Source organism: Nyctereutes procyonoides, unplaced genomic scaffold (genome assembly GCF_905146905.1).
Source record: "Nyctereutes procyonoides isolate TBG_1078 unplaced genomic scaffold, NYPRO_anot_genome, whole genome shotgun sequence".
In the NCBI taxonomy this organism is placed as follows: Eukaryota; Metazoa; Chordata; class Mammalia; order Carnivora; family Canidae; genus Nyctereutes; species Nyctereutes procyonoides.
In genome coordinates, this window is record NW_026575139.1 from 3,658,669 (window position 1) to 3,673,661 (window position 14,993).

General features: G+C 60.0%; 1 protein-coding gene across 3 annotated transcripts in view; it reads left to right on the forward strand.

Moving 5' to 3' along the window:
• Positions 1–2,019: 2,019 nt before the first annotated feature.
• The window catches only part of BEGAIN (brain enriched guanylate kinase associated), a 45,142-nt gene continuing 32,168 nt past the window's right edge, over positions 2,020–14,993 (forward strand). For all 3 annotated transcript variants that reach the window (XM_055304021.1, XM_055304020.1, XM_055304022.1), the window contains exon 1: positions 2,020–2,076. In XM_055304021.1, the coding sequence (XP_055159996.1) occupies positions 2,035–2,076 (42 nt within the window). In that variant the 5' untranslated portion in view covers positions 2,020–2,034. The remainder of the gene's footprint in view (positions 2,077–14,993) is intronic.

Genomic DNA, 14,993 nt, shown 5'->3' on the forward strand with positions numbered 1-14,993 from the left:
TGCCCCTCCTCCGCCTCCCCAGCCATCTGCAGCGCTGGCAGCCGCAGAGCCAGGGCGGATGGCGAACGTTCTGGCACCATCTGAGCAGGACCAGTGTCTGGGGAGGAAATGTGGGTAGAGCCCTGCGTGTACACTCGGTCCACATTCCACCATTACTGTTGTCTCCTTGGGGCCCAGGGAGGGCAGGGGCGTTAGGGCTGGCGGGTGGGGGATTAGCAGGCTGGGTTCCACTCCTAGTGAGGCCTGAAGGGCGTCAGCATCCCGGAGGGCGGGGGTGGAGAGAGGACATCACAGAGCCTGCCCTACTCATCACAGGGAAACCAAGGCCCCAAACAAAGGCACCAGTCCCCCTAAAACAGGGATTCAGAGAGCCTGCACCCAACTGCCACTTACTTCTCCTTTTGTCCTGACCATAGTCCCTGAGCCCGGAGGCAAAAGGGCATCCCTGACACCCTGGAGCCTTGGAGAGCCCCCTGAACCTCCCTTTCTCCACCTGTACCCCAAAACTCTCACCAGGGCCTGAGCAGGAGGAGAGGGGACCAAACGCTCCCGTAGCTCGTAGCTCCTGTTTCCTTTACCTCCTTCTCCTGGTGATTATTTGTCTTGCTTCCCTTGCTGCCAGATCCTTTCCTCAGCACTGCCCTGTGCCTGAACGTAGCAACCGACTCCCCTAACCCCCTGAGTGGGGTAGGAACTGCAAAGTACGCAACATGTAAAATACGCAAGGCGGATGGTGGGGATGGATGCCCAACAGCGTGGCTGTGCTTGATGCCACTGAACTGTACCCTGAAAAGCAGTTACAATGGCAACTACCATGTGTACTTTACCACAGTGAAAAAAAATGTATGAAGGATTCCTTGGCAGCTTTTATCTGCCATGTGCTCGGGAATGATACAAACACGTGTAAACTACGAGCCCATAGGTCCCGAGGGAGGACAGGAGTAAAGGGTGTGGGCTCTGCCACCTCTCTCCCCAGCACACCGCTTCCCTTCTGGCCCCCCTCGGGCGTTCTCCTGGGTTCACATGCTCCTGCTCCCGCTGCTCCCGCTGCTGCTGCTGCTGCTGCTGCTGCTGCTGCTGCGGCTGCGCTCGCTGGGCTGGCAGATGTGCTCCCGGAGCTCTCACGTCCTCGGGTCTGAGGCTGGTTCTTGGGGAGCTTCCAGCCTGTTTGGGGGCTGCCCACCGTGTCAGGGCGGAGAGGCGCGGGTTCATCCCACACCCGGGTTTCTCAGGGCCGGGACCGCGCCAGCCTGCGGCTCTGCTGGGGGCAGGGCAGGGAGGGGCCCCACCTGGGTCTTCCCGGAGCAACACTGACCCTCGGGAGCGCTCGGAAGTGAGGGGGCTCCTCCTCCATCACTTGGCTGCCCCGGCCCAGGCGCCTGGATGCGGCTGAGAAGGATGGCGGGAGGGGCCCCCGCGGGGACCCGAGGGAGCCACGGAGGCTGGGCGGGGTGGGGGTGCGTGCGGCCGAGCCGGGGGCGGGGGCCGGGCCGAGCGACGCGGGTCTCCCCCGCAGGCCCCACCTTCGTAAAGCGCGAACTCCAGGGGCGCGGGGGTCTGGCCGCGTCCCCCGCGGGCGTGCCCAGGCCTGGAGCAGGGCAGGTGTACAGCAGGTGCCCCCAAGTGGCGGGGCGGGGGGCGGGCCGGCGCGGGGGCCCGTGCGCTCTTCCCCTCGCGCACCGGTGCCTCCTTCCTTCGCTCCTCCCGCGCACGCCGGGCGCTCCTCCATTCATGCGCTCCGCCATTCATGCCGCGCGCGTCCATTCACTCCCCGCCCGCCGCCGCCCGCCCCCCGCGCCCCCCGAGTGCGCCCCGGCCCGGCGCGGAGGGGGGAGCCGCGGAGTGAGCCGCGGCTGCGCGGGGCCCGGGCTGGCGGGGAGCCGGGCTGGGGGCGGGGGGCGGGCGCTCCCTGCGGGAAGCCGGGGGGTGGGGGAGCCCCGGCCGCGCCGGCTCCGGGCGCGCTCGGCCGCGGCGGGGAGGGCGGCGGCGGCGGGAGCGGCGGGAGCGGCGGAGCGGCGCGGCTGCCCCGGGGCCATGTGGACGGGCGGCCGGCGGCCGGGCCGCCTGCGCCGGGCGGTGAGTACCTGCGCGCGCGGAGGGCGGGGCGGGCGCCTCCCACGCCGGGGCGGGCTCCGCTCGGCACCCCCGCTCCGGCCGCGGCCTGGGGGGCGCCCGTCCCGCCGGGTCTCCGGGGGCGGGAGACGGGGACGCAGATGGGGAGGGGGGGGGCGGCCACTCCGGGGAGCCGGGCATCCCGGGCGGGGCGGGGCGGGGCCTCGGCCTCCGCGCGCGCCCCTGCCCGCCCCCCGCCGGCCCGAGCGCGCGTCCCTGCGGCGGGCGGGGGGCCGGGGGCGAGGACCTGGGGCCGCGGCCGGGCGCGGGCAGGCCTCGTCCCGCCCTGCGTAGGGGGCAGGCCCGGACCCGGCTCGCGGAGGCCGCCCCAAAGGCCGCGGCCGGTGCAGCGCGCGCTGGTGGCGCGTGGGCGCGCGCCGGCCCGGGAGACCCCGCCGCGGTCCCGACCTGCCGGGCAGGTGCCGACACTGCCTTCGGCTACGCCTACGAGCGAGGAAACTGAGGCCCAGGGCCGCTGTGCCGACGCTCCCGCCCTCCCCGAGCCCCCGCGCGTCGGATGGGAATCTCTGCCCCGGCGCTTCCGCTTCCTGCCTGGTGTAGAGGTGTTTCCTTCCTCGGCTGTGCCCCACCCCATCCCCCGAGTGGTGCCTCTGGGGCAGGCACAGCGTGGGCGACCTCCTGGAGCCCCCCAGCCCGCCGCAGGGGAGAGAGGGGGCACCCAGGAGTGAGCGGCGGGGCCGACGGAGGAGCACCCGCACGTGGGTCCCGCACAGCGGGGGCAAGGCCTTGGGGCTCCGCGGGGCAGGGTCGCCCTGGGCCGCCTCTAGGGGTCACGGCCGCGCCCCAGCCCCACCACCCACCAGCCACAGCAAAGGCCCTCCCCATTCCCGCGGGGTCGGTGAGGACTGTGAACTGGGCTGTGCTCTCCAGCCGGGCCCAGCGTGGCACCGCTGGCTGGGGCAAGTGGCCGATGGAGGCGGCTCTGCCTGGCATCTGTGACGCGCAGGGCGGGGAGGCAGCAGCAAGGGCCCTGGCAGCGTCCCCGAAAACCCTTAATTTTCCCGACTCTCAACTATAATCAGGGCGGCACAGAAAAGCAAGCACAGTGGCAGATGCAGCTTCTTCCCGGCTGCTCAGCACATTGCTGCTGGGCGAGGGGTGGCTGTGCCTCCGCGGAGGGCCCTCCCGAGCTACGTACTGTCTCATATGTACAGCTCCCCGAGCTCTGGGCTCTGCTCATCCTCAGAACCTGGAGCTGTTCACACCTGCGATGCTGAGTGAGGAGGGTGAAGGCTGCCAGGAGCCTGTCTTAGGGGGTGGACTTGCCATGGGCTGAGGTGGGACGGGCGACGTTTCCAGGTCTGGGTGAGAAGGGAGTCACCAGCAGTCTGTTAGATGATCTCCCATTCACTTGCAGGGACTCGGGCACAGAGTCTGGCACACGATGGCCGCCGTTCATTGAACACCTACTATGTGCCAAGCCCAGTATTAGCCTTTTCATGCATCATCCCCACAACAGGACTCTGAGGGTATGCCCCTGGCCCTGCAGGCACTTGATGTTGAAGAATGAATGAATGAATGTGTGAAATGAGAGTAGCCCAGGGATCCATATCTTGTTTCAGAGACAGTCCACACATAGTTTCTCAAATCCCAAGAGGTAAAGCGGGAGGGCTGAGTCACAGCTGAACAGGTGAGGGTAGTGGAGGGTCAGAGGAGCAGCATGGGTCCAGGACCTAGGGGGTCAGAAGGGGGTCAGAGCCAGGATCAGAAGAGGCTCAGTCCTGTTGGAGTTTGGAGGTCAAGGGCATGGCTATGGGGCGGGGAGAGGTGGCTCCTCCCCTCAAAGCAGATAAAAGATTCCCAGGGACAAATTCAGGGCTGAGTGACCCCGAGGCTCACTGTGTTGGGTTTAGAATTGTCCCTAGCGCCCCTCCCTGGTTCCCTCTCCTACCCTCTCCAGCCTGGTGTAAAGGCCTGGATAGGAATCTGGAATCTTGAGTTCCGGTTCCTTCTCTGCCACTGATTGACTGTGTGACCTTCAAGCAAGGCCCTGCCCCTCTCTGGGTCTCAGCATCTAGCATGACACCTTTCACAGTCAATAGAGTCACTTCTGCCCCAGAGGAGGCACCAGATGGTAGCTGGTGGGAGTAGCGGACCAGAGCTGTCTCCGTTGGTTCAATATTAGTGGAATGAGTGAGTGAGTGAGTAAGTGAATGGATTCTGTGTTCACCTAGCATATCCTCCCCATGCACCCGACTCTGCACAGGTAGAGAAGCAGTGTGCAGCAGGCCAAAAGGGACAGTGTGTGGACGGACAGTGATGGGAGGCGTACAGCAGGACAGATGGGTGGATGCATGAATAGAAAGTAGAGGGATAGATGGGTGGGAGCAGAAACGGACGGATGTAAGTGGCAGGATAGATAGGGATGATAGTAGGGATGTAAGGATAGATAGGGATGGATGGGTGAAGGGATAAGGATACAGGACTGGATGACTAGAACAAGATATCAATGGATGGATACACAGGTGATAGATGGGAGGATGAATTTCTGATGCATGTGGCAAAACAGGTGGATGGATGGATGGATGGATGGATGGATGGATGGATGGATCTAAAACGGATGGACAGATGTCAGCAGATGGATAGATGGATAAAGGGATGGATGGATACAGGAATACATGCCAGGATAGATGGACATGGGCATGAGAAATGGTTGGATACTGAACGGATTAGTCAATGCTTGCATGCTGGGACAGATGGATGGGCACTCAAATGTTAGTAAGATGAGGGATGTGGGAGTGAACGGAAGGATGCATGAAGAACGGATGGATAGGTACATGAGTGTATGTTAATGAACGTGCGGATACGGGCAGGGAAGGATGGATCAGTGCACAAATGCACACATGTCAATGGATGGATGCATCCATGGATGGGCAGGTGGATGATGGCTGTGAGATACAAGTAGAGAGGATGGATACATGGATGAATAGGTGATGGATGGATACAGGAATTAGAGAATTAGCAGGTGGGTGAGTACAGGTCAGCAGAGCACGTACAGGCATGGAAGGATGCACGAATGGGCACATTAACCGATGAATGGCTATAGGGATAGATGGGTTGAAGGCTGGTTGGTTGGATGGGTGGAGCATCTTAGTGTTCTGGATGCTGGTGTCTTGTTCACATGACCCTCAGTGCTCTGGCTCCATGAGAGCATAGTGGGGAGGCTGCAGGGCTAGAGAGACAGAAGGGGGCCATTAAACCTCCCCAATTATGTGTTGTATGATGAAGTAGCTATGTAGGCTCTTGTGAAGACCCAGGGAGACCTCCTGGAAGGTTTGGATAGCTCAAGGGCACATCCCTTCTGAGGAAGAAAGGCTGGAGCAGAATCCAGAGTCCAGATGCTGATGGCACAGAGCATGTGTGTGGACACGGGACTCAGGACAGCTAAGGCCTGTGACTGCAATTTATTTATTTATTTGAGAGAGTGCAGCCAGGGGGAGAAGAGAATATCCAAGCCGACTCCCACTGAGCGCAGAATCCCGCATGAGGCTCAGTCTCACAACTCACGAGATCAGGACCTGAGCCGATACCAAGAGTCGGACACTTAACTGACTGAGCCACCCAGGCGCCCCTGCCCTCTAGGATTCTCAGGCCAGCAGGTAAATATCCAGAAACAAGGAGACAGGGTGGTTCAAAGTACAAGTATGAGAATTCTCAGACCCTCCACGCCCTCCTCCGTGAAAAGGTGACGGTAATAGCAACTTCTGCACTGACATGAAGGGGAAGCCCTGTGCCTGGCAGGGGGCCTGCACTCCTGCCAGTGTTTTATTGCAGGACTTGGCCTATGGCAAGCCATGGCTATTGACCAGTGACCCCTCAGAGCCCAAGTCATTCCCTGTGAAATGGGCTAGCAAATCCTAGTTTTGGTGAGGGTTACTGTGAGAATAAGTGAGGTGATGTTTGGAACCCTTAGTGGGTGCCCAGCATGCCCTGCCCATCCTGCAGGGTCCCACCAGCATCCTATAACCAGGTCTTCCTGCTCTGGCCCAAGAGGCAATGGGAAGTTGTGTCCCTCCTCTCTCCAACCTCACAGAGGCCAGCTTCACACCCATGAGATCAAGGAGGGACCAGGCAGTGGTGGAAGTCCCTAGGGGGTCCTGGAGAGGAAATAGGGTGAGTACTTGAACTATAGGGTTCCCCTCCTGAGTCTGCAGTGTCAGAGCCGTGGGACCTTGGGCAAGTCACTTTGCCCCCCTAAGACTTCTTCTTTTAGCATGAAACAGAGTTCACAGCCATCCCACCTCACAGGCCTGAGTGAGGACTTGGGCCATGATGTGTGTGCATGCTGAGCATGGAGCTCGACACACAGTAGAGACTCAGGAAATGGGACTGAAACAGATGAGTCAAGAGGCTGGGGCCGCTATGCTAGGAGCTGTGAAGCCCTTTCAGGAGAGGCAGCCCAGGCTGCTGAGAGGTGAGCAGGCCCAGGATGCAAGCTTCAGCAGCCGGCAGCATCCTCTCGGGCCTCAGGCCCAGGCGGCAGAGAGCCAATGGGTTGTTATGACAACGGGAACTTGTCTGATGCAGCCGGCAACTCTAGGAGAAGCTCAGAGGACCAGCTGGCCAGAGTCCCTAGAACACTCTTGTGACCACATGTACACAGGGAATGGACACATTAGAGCCCCGGGCTCATGAGTCCTGAGGTCCTACTAGATGCCAGGCTCTGTGATAGAGGTGCCTAGCACATGTGTTCTCACACCGCTTCCTACCACTGTCCTTGAATGGGGCATCCATCTGCATGTGACACTGAAGGGACATGACTTGCCCAAGGTTCTGTTGGGGGTGTTGGAGAGGGACTTGACCTTGGGCCTGCTGCCTCCCACTGGTGATGGTAATAGTCATAGAGATGCTGATGGTGTTGGTGATGTTGATGGGGATGGGGATGGAGATGGTGATGAAAATGGAGATGATGATGGACATGGAGATGGTGATGGCGATGGTAGGGGTGATGGAGGTAGAGACAGTGATGGTGATGGAGATTGTGATAGTGATGATGGTGATGGGGAGATGGAGATGGTGAGGGAGATGGTGATGGAGATAGACACCAACATGGAGATGTTGATGGTGATGGAGATAGACACCAACATGGAGATGTTGATGGTGAAGGAGATGGTGATGATGATGGTGATGGAGATGGAGATAGTGATGGGGATGGAGATGGAAATGGTGATACAGATGGTGATGGAGATGGTGATATAAATGGTGATGGAGATGTTGATGGTGATGGAAATGGTGATAGAGATGGTGATAGAGATGGTGATGGAGATAGGGAGGGTGATGGTGAGGGACATGATAATGGTGATGGTGATGGACAGTGATGGTGATGGAGATGGTGATGGAGATGGTGGTAGTGATTGTGATGGAGTTGGTGATGGAGATGGTGATGGAAATGTGATAATGATGGAGATGTTGAGGGTGATGGTGATGGTGATCATGATAGTGATGGAGACCCCAATGGAGATGGTGATGTGGTGGAGATGGTGATGGCTGGAAATCAGGATGGAGATGGTGGTGCTGGTGGTGATGAAAATGGAGTTGGGGATGGAGATGGTGATGGAGATGAGGATAGTGATAGAGATGGGGATGGGACTAGAGATGGTGATGGAGTTGATGATACTGTTGGAGTTGGTGATAGAGATGGGGATGGAGTTGGTGATGGTGATAGACATGGTGATGGAGATGGAGTTGCTGATGGTGATGGTGATAGAGATGAGTTGGTATAGGAGATGGTGGTGGTGATGGAGATGGTGATGGTGATAGAGTTGGAGATGGAGATACTGATGGAGATGGAAATGAATTGGCAATGGAAATCATGATGGAGATGGTGAAAGAGATGGAGATGGAGTTTCTGATGGTGATGGAGATGAATTGGTGATGGTGGTGGTGATGGAGATGTTGCTGGAGATGGAGTTGCTGATGGTGATAGTGATGGAGAGAAGTTGGTGATGGAGATGGTGGTGTAGATGGAGATGTGATGGAGATTGTGGTGGTGATGGAATTGGTAACGGTGATGGTGATGATGGTGGTGGCAATAGAGATGGTGATGGTGAAGGAGAGGAGATGGGGATGGAGATAGTAGTGGAGGTGGGGTTGCTGATGGTGATGGAGATGAGTTGGTGATGGAGACGGTGATGGAGATGGTGGTGGTTATGGTGGTGGAGATGTGATGGGGATGATGATGATAGTGAAAGAGTTGGCGATGGTGATGGTGACAGAGATGATGATGGAGATAGTGGTGGTGTTGGAGATGATGATAGAGATGGTAGTGGTGGTGATGGGAATGGTGATGGAGATGATGGTGCTGGTGAGGGATATGATGATGGTGATGGCAATAGAGATGGTGATGGTGAAGGAGAGGAGATGGGGATGGGAATGGTGGTAGAGGTGGAGTTGGTGATAATAATGAAGATAAGTTGGTAATGGAGATGGTGATGGAGTTGGTGATGAAGATGGTGATGGTGATGGAGATGGTGATGGTGCTGGAGCTGGTGATGGAGATGGAAATCATGATAGAGATGGTGGTGATGGTTGTGGTGATGGCGATGGTGGTGATGGAGATGTGATGGTAATGTGATAGTGATGGAGATATGATGGAGATGTGATGGTGATGGAGATGGTGATGGAGATGTGATGGTGATGGAGATGGTGATGGGGCAGGGGCTGGATGGTTTCTGCTGAGGGGGTATCCAGCTGTTAAGGGGTGGCCTGACTGCAGGGCTGGGGTGATGCTTGGCTTTCTAAGACCCTGAGATCCCTGCTAACTCCCCAGTTCTCAGCCTCAGAAGAGGTCCACTCCTGACTACTTATGAGAACCTACTGTGGTGGACCTAGGCCTGTGTGGAGAGTGAGGACAGAGCAGAGCTTGCATTCCTAGGGGACACAGAGAATAAACAAATGATGGCACCTGGCAGTTGGGAGCTGTGCTATGAGAAAAGCAGGAGGGACAAGAGGCTATTGCAAGGGGACCTGATCTGATCTGGGGTCTTCAGGGTGACAGACTGTTGCCTGGGGCCTTGAATTTAAAAGGGAATTAGGTAATGAGACAGAGGGAAAGAGAGAGGGAGGGAGAATGATTCTGGGGGAGGGAACAGCACATGCAAAGGTCCTGAGACCAAGTAGAGCTTAGCACATTCAGGAACTTGATGGAAGTTCCAGAGGGCCGTTCAGGGAGGGAAGACCCCTCAGTGTCTCTAGAGAAGACACCGGACTGGCAGGGCCTTGCAGGGCATATGAACATGTGACATTGTCTGGTTATCTGCTCTGTGAGTTTTCAAGTTCATACTGCTGTGTTTGTGGGATGGACCAAGCTGGATCAGCATGGGATCGGGGGGCTCTAGGGAGGGGCGATTCCAGGTGAACAGGTGAGCACACACAGTGGCACCTGGGACCAGTAAGGTGATGTTGGGGATGAAGGGATGTGGTCAGGTCTGAGAGAAGCTGCCTTGCCAGAGCCTGCCGGTTGGCAGGGGAGGGAGGGGTTGGGGAGAAGGAGGGGTCCAGGCAGCTCCCATGGAGCTGAGTTCATGGAGCTTTTCAGACATTCAGTTATAGGTGCTATGGGGCATTCGGAGAGTGTCCAGTGAGTCCAGGAAAGAAGGGGTCCCTAGCACTTGATATGAGACATCTAGGCACCGCCAGTGGGCAGGGGCCTCAGGTTCACAGCCGTGAGTAGGCACTGCCAAGGGAGTCAAGGCCATGCTCTGAGCAGCACCAGAAGCCCAGATGGTGGTAGTGGGCACCAGCTGGCCAGCCAAGGGCCTGGGGCTGCCACCCCCCAGCAAGACTTCCTCTGAATCATGCAGGTGCACCCCAGGAATGCGTCCTGCCTCCTGTCTTCCTGAGATGCCCAAGGCAGGCACATCTCCTTCCACACGGGAGAAAGCGCCCGGGCCTGACCTCTGGCCTTTTCTCTGGGTTAATCTCCTCCATTCTACTCCCCCATTTAATTACAGCCTGGGTCCTCGTGTGCCAAAGGCTCTTTCCTCTTTGCATTATCAGCCACTATTCCTTGCCTTATCCCCTGTGTATTTTTTTATTTTTAGATTTTTATTTATTTATTCATGAGAGACACGAAGAGAGAGGCAGAGACACAGGCAGAGAGAGAAGCAGGCAGCCCGATGTGGGACTCGATCCCGGGACTCCAGGATCACATCCTGGGCCAAAGGCAGGCGCTAAACCGCTGAGCCACCCAGGGGTTCCCTCCCCTGTGTATTGTTGAGGGATTGCACACAGCTGCTAGAAACAGAGACGGATATAACCAGAGCGCAAATAAGACGGGGGGTTATTTCTCTCAAGTTAAAGCACCAAAGGCAGGTGGTCCAGGGCTGGTGTGATGACTCCGTGGTCATCAAGAACCCAGGTTCCCTTTATCTTTCTGCTCTTCCGTCCTTCGGATATGGGTTCTGCCGCAAGTTTGCCTCGTGGTGCAATGTCGCTGCAACGGCCCCAACCATCACTTCCATGTTCCAGTTAAGGAGCAGGAGGGTAGGGATCGGGAGCAGAAGCAGCACATGCAAGCTGTCTGATCCCTTTTAAGGAGCTCTGCCGGCAGTCACGCCCAGTAAATTCTGTTTATATCTCCTTGGCTACCCCTTGGCTGCGAAATGCAGTCTTTTAGTTGAATAGCTCGCCTTCCGGAATAAAAGGATTCCTTTACTGAGGACGAATAGGAGAACAGTGGGCAACCGGCAGCGTCCACCAGGCCCTCCTGTGTTGCGGGGTCAGTGGTGTTCTAAAGTCCCCTTCTGCGGGCCCCGTGCTCACCCCTCGTGGCGGGTCCCAGCCGTCCCTGTGCCGCCTGCCCCTCAGACCCGACATCGTACCTGGCAGAGGAGGTGAAGGGAGTGAGTGGAGCGTGTGAGGCCCAGGCCCGCCCAGACCCGCCGCTCCCGGTACACAGCAGGTGCTCAGGCCACGCAGGCAGGGCCAGCACAGAGCTCAGGACATGACCTTCGCTGTGGCACTCTCTAAGCCCCGAGGCCCAGCTCCGGGTCGGGGAGAATCAATCCAGGGGGCGGGAGCCCCCCTGCCACGTGCTGTCTGGATCGATGGGCAGGCGGGCATTCGGCTGATCGCTCTGGCCAGTGAGGGACGAGTGGCCGTGACCCCTCCCCCCCACCACCAAGAGGGTGTGGGGACCCCAGTCCCGGGAGAGGAGAGAAGTTGGGGTCCGGAGGCGCTCGGACAGGCTTGACCTTGGACTGACCAAGGAGGATGCTCTCGGGGGCCGACTCCCAGGACCGGGGCCCGGACCCCGGCAGCCCCGGGCAGGATGGCCACGGCTCCGTGTCGCGGCCCAGGGCCGAAGCCCCGGGGACCGAAGCGTGCAGAGAGGACCCCCACGGCCGCCCACCGAGTCCCGGTCTCGGCTGGCACCCCGAGGGCCGCCGGACGCGCTGCTCCAGCTGGGCCGCTCGGCCGGGCCGGGAGGAGGCACCCGCGTCCCCCCCGGGGCCCCCCGACCCCGGCAGCAGGGCTGCCAGCGGCCCCCTCGCCCGGCTGGGCCTCCGCCGGGAGGCCAGGCTGCCTTTCTCCAGATTCCTGGATGAGGTCACCGTGCGCGTGCTGGACCCTGGGACCCTGGAGGCCTTCCGGGGGCCCAGAGGCCGCAGCCCGGAGCCCCCCCCGGGGGAGCGAGGCCCAGGGCCCGCCCAGGAGCCCCTCGCAGGAGCTGCGGCCCCGGAGAAGAGCCTGGCCCTGAGCCCGCCGCCGTCCTCAGCCGCGGCTGCCTGCAGAGCGGGGCCGGGCCGGGCCGCGGACACCGGGGAGGCTCGCGCGGGCAGCGGCAAGCTTGGGGGCCAGGCTGCCTCCCCCCGGAAGCCTCCGAGCCGGGTGAGTCTCCGCCTCAGCCCATCCTCCAGCAGGCCGCTGGGCAGAGATCCGCTGCGGTCCCCTCCCTCCTCCCACGGGTCCTCTCCAGGAGCCCCGCTGACCCCCTCCGAGGCCCCTCATCATGCCCCTCTCATAAGACCCGTTAACGGGCAAGACCTTAAGGACCAAAAGAACGAATCTCTAAGGTGACATTTCTGGCTTGGGGTGAGCAGAATAATGCTGACCCCAGTGCACAGGAGCCAACAATACTGACAACAGTAATAATATCACCCCCTCTGTGGCAGATGCCTCCGTGTTTTACCGCCGGATTTCGTGAGGTTACCCCTTTGAATATTTGAACCTCAGACACCTCCACGTGAGGTACTGTGTCACTGTCCTGTCGGGCAGATAGGTGGCCCCGTGTCCTTCGCTAATTCCCCCATTTTGTAGAACTGGAAACTGAGGCTCTGAGAGGCTGCCACTTGCCCCAGGTCCCATGTCCCATGGGGAGTCTGGGCTAGGACCCAGGTCTTCAAATCTCAGTGCAGGTATCCTCCTCGGCACCCCTGCACCCACACACACCCTGGCCTCATAGATGGGTGGAAAGCTGCCCCGGGGACGTAGTTCTGCAGAGCAGCACCCCGTGCACGTGCACGCTTCCTCGGGTTGACCGCTTTCCCCCAAACCATCCGTGTCCCCGGGGGCCAGGGTGGGGTTTTATGGGCTCTTGAGGACATTGCCCCATCTGGACTTCTCCAGGCGCAGGACCGAGATTGTTCTAATTCTTGATACCAAACCTCGGGGCGCTGGCCCCCACCCCCCGCCCCCCGCCCCGCTCCGGGAGGTTGGTACCACCGTTAGGCTCCCGTTGTCTGGGGGAGGAAACTGAGTCTCAGGCCATGCAGAGGACCCAGGCAGTGTTAACCTGTCCCTCTGCCCCTCTGCTCCTTGGCGTCTCTTGCCGACACCCACCCCACTGCCGCCCCCAGCGACCTCTTTGTCCCGGGACGGCCGGAGGCAGCATGGCTGGTAGGGAGTCCTGGCCCTTCCCCTGTGGCTGCTGGGCCAGCTGCACCCAGCTCCGCCTGGGAGCTCTCAGCTTGCGGTAGACTCAGCTCAAGGATCTACTGCCTGCAGGTGACCTGGATGGGTCACCCACCCCCTCTGGACTTCGGTGTCCCGGGCCATGAAAAAAAAGGCAGGAATGATCATGATTCTTCTTTTGCCTTGTCACAGGGAAAGCATCCAACAGGTGCCCCATACGCATCCTGGCCCCTGCCTGCCCACAAGGGCCTGGCAGTCTGCGACCCCTGCACACAGTGCGGCCCACCCTCTGGGGACGTGGGGCCCTGCGGGAGCCCCAAGACGCCCAGGCCTCTGGAAGGTTCTGTCTCAAGGCTCCTCACACATGCCTCCTCCAGGCAGGAGGGGACTGCCAAGCAGCACAGGGCTGTGGGGACCAGGTGGGGGCCATCAGTGGGTGCCAGGGAGCAGGGCTCCATCTGGAGGCATAGGGAGTGTCCTTCCCCAGGGAGGGGGAGGGGGCAGCAGCCTTCCCCACCCCCCCTACCCCCAGGGCCATATCACATGGCAGCGAGCACCTGCTCTGGGTCCCCTCCAGCGTCACATCAAAGACTCAAAATAGGTAGGTCAGAGAGACAGCAGGATCAGGCCGGTTCCCCGGAGCAGGAGCAGGGGCCGGAGCAGGCTCAGACGAGCGCAGCCCTCCGTGTCCTCGCGGCGTGTGGGGGCGGGAGGACTGGAGGCCGCGGGTGAAGGCGCCTGGCGCACAGTAGGAGTTCAGTCCCTGGCATGAGGATGGTGATGGAGGTCGTGACGCCGGTCCCTCTGCTGTGTATCCCCTGCCCTCCCAGCCCTGACGGGCCTGTGTCCCCAGAGCTATTCCCAGGGTGGGGCTGGAGCTTTAGGGTAGCAGGGCCGACCCCTGGCCTCCATCCTTTTTTGAAAAGCCCTTTTTTGAGGATGATGCCTGGAGTTTCACCACGAACAGCTCTGGGAGGGAGCCACAACCAGGGGAGGGCCCTGGGTTTTAGTCCGGCCTCTGTCCCCCTCTGTCCCATCTGGCTGCGTGGCCGTGGATGGCCCTGGTCCTCCCCTTCGTTGTCTAGCAAACGAAGCCCCTGGGGAAGGCCTCCGAGCCCTCCAGCTCTGCTACCCACGGGCCTGAATGACAGCACGAATGACTTCAGCCAGCCAATTCCTGAGGTCAGGGGAGAGCAGGAGGTACGGGGCCAGGGTCAGGGAAGGAGAGGCAGGCCGGGGGCTCTGAAGTAGCCCAGGCGTGGCTGTGACAAGCCCCCTGATGCCAGGCCCAGGTGTCCCCAGCTCCTGCCCCTGGGGCTGTCCCACTGAGTGACCTGGCAAGTCACCCGCCCTCAGGCCTCACACTCCCCATTGTCTAGCTAAGCTGTCGGTGAGGTAGGTGTGGACGGAGCCTCTCCCCAGTGGGAGCCCCCCTGCGAGGTGCCTCTGGGGGGGGGGCAGCTGCTTCCCAGCTCCCCAACTGTTGCCACGTGGGAATGTGGGCCGGAGTTGCCAGATCTTGCAAATTTTCAGTAGAAGCCAAAAATACGGAATTTAAAATGTAAACTCTCCCAATTTTTAAATGTTGGCTCAAATGTTTTTAAAAAATTTTTTTAAACCTCTTGCAGGCCAAATACAACATGCTGGTAAGCCAGATTTAGCTCTGGAGGCCAGCTTGCAGCCGCACTCGGCTGGGAACCCGAGGCCCTGCCTGAGGCTACTCGCGGAGCCATGAGGCAGGGGTGGGGAGTGGGACGCGGCACCCCGCGGCCTCCCTGGTCCTCTGGAATCCTCTGGAATCCCAGGGAGGAGGACACTCCCGGCCCCATCTGGGGACAGCAGCACCCAGCCGGGGCTTGAGTTCAGGTCCCCGACTTGCTGAGGGACCTGAAGCCAGCTTCTTACCCGCCACATGGTCTGCGAGGGCCTGCCCTGCCCCCTTTGCGGGTGACCCCCCTCTCCTACCTCCCTCCGCCCCCTTCTCTGGGGGCCTCGGCTGGCTCCAG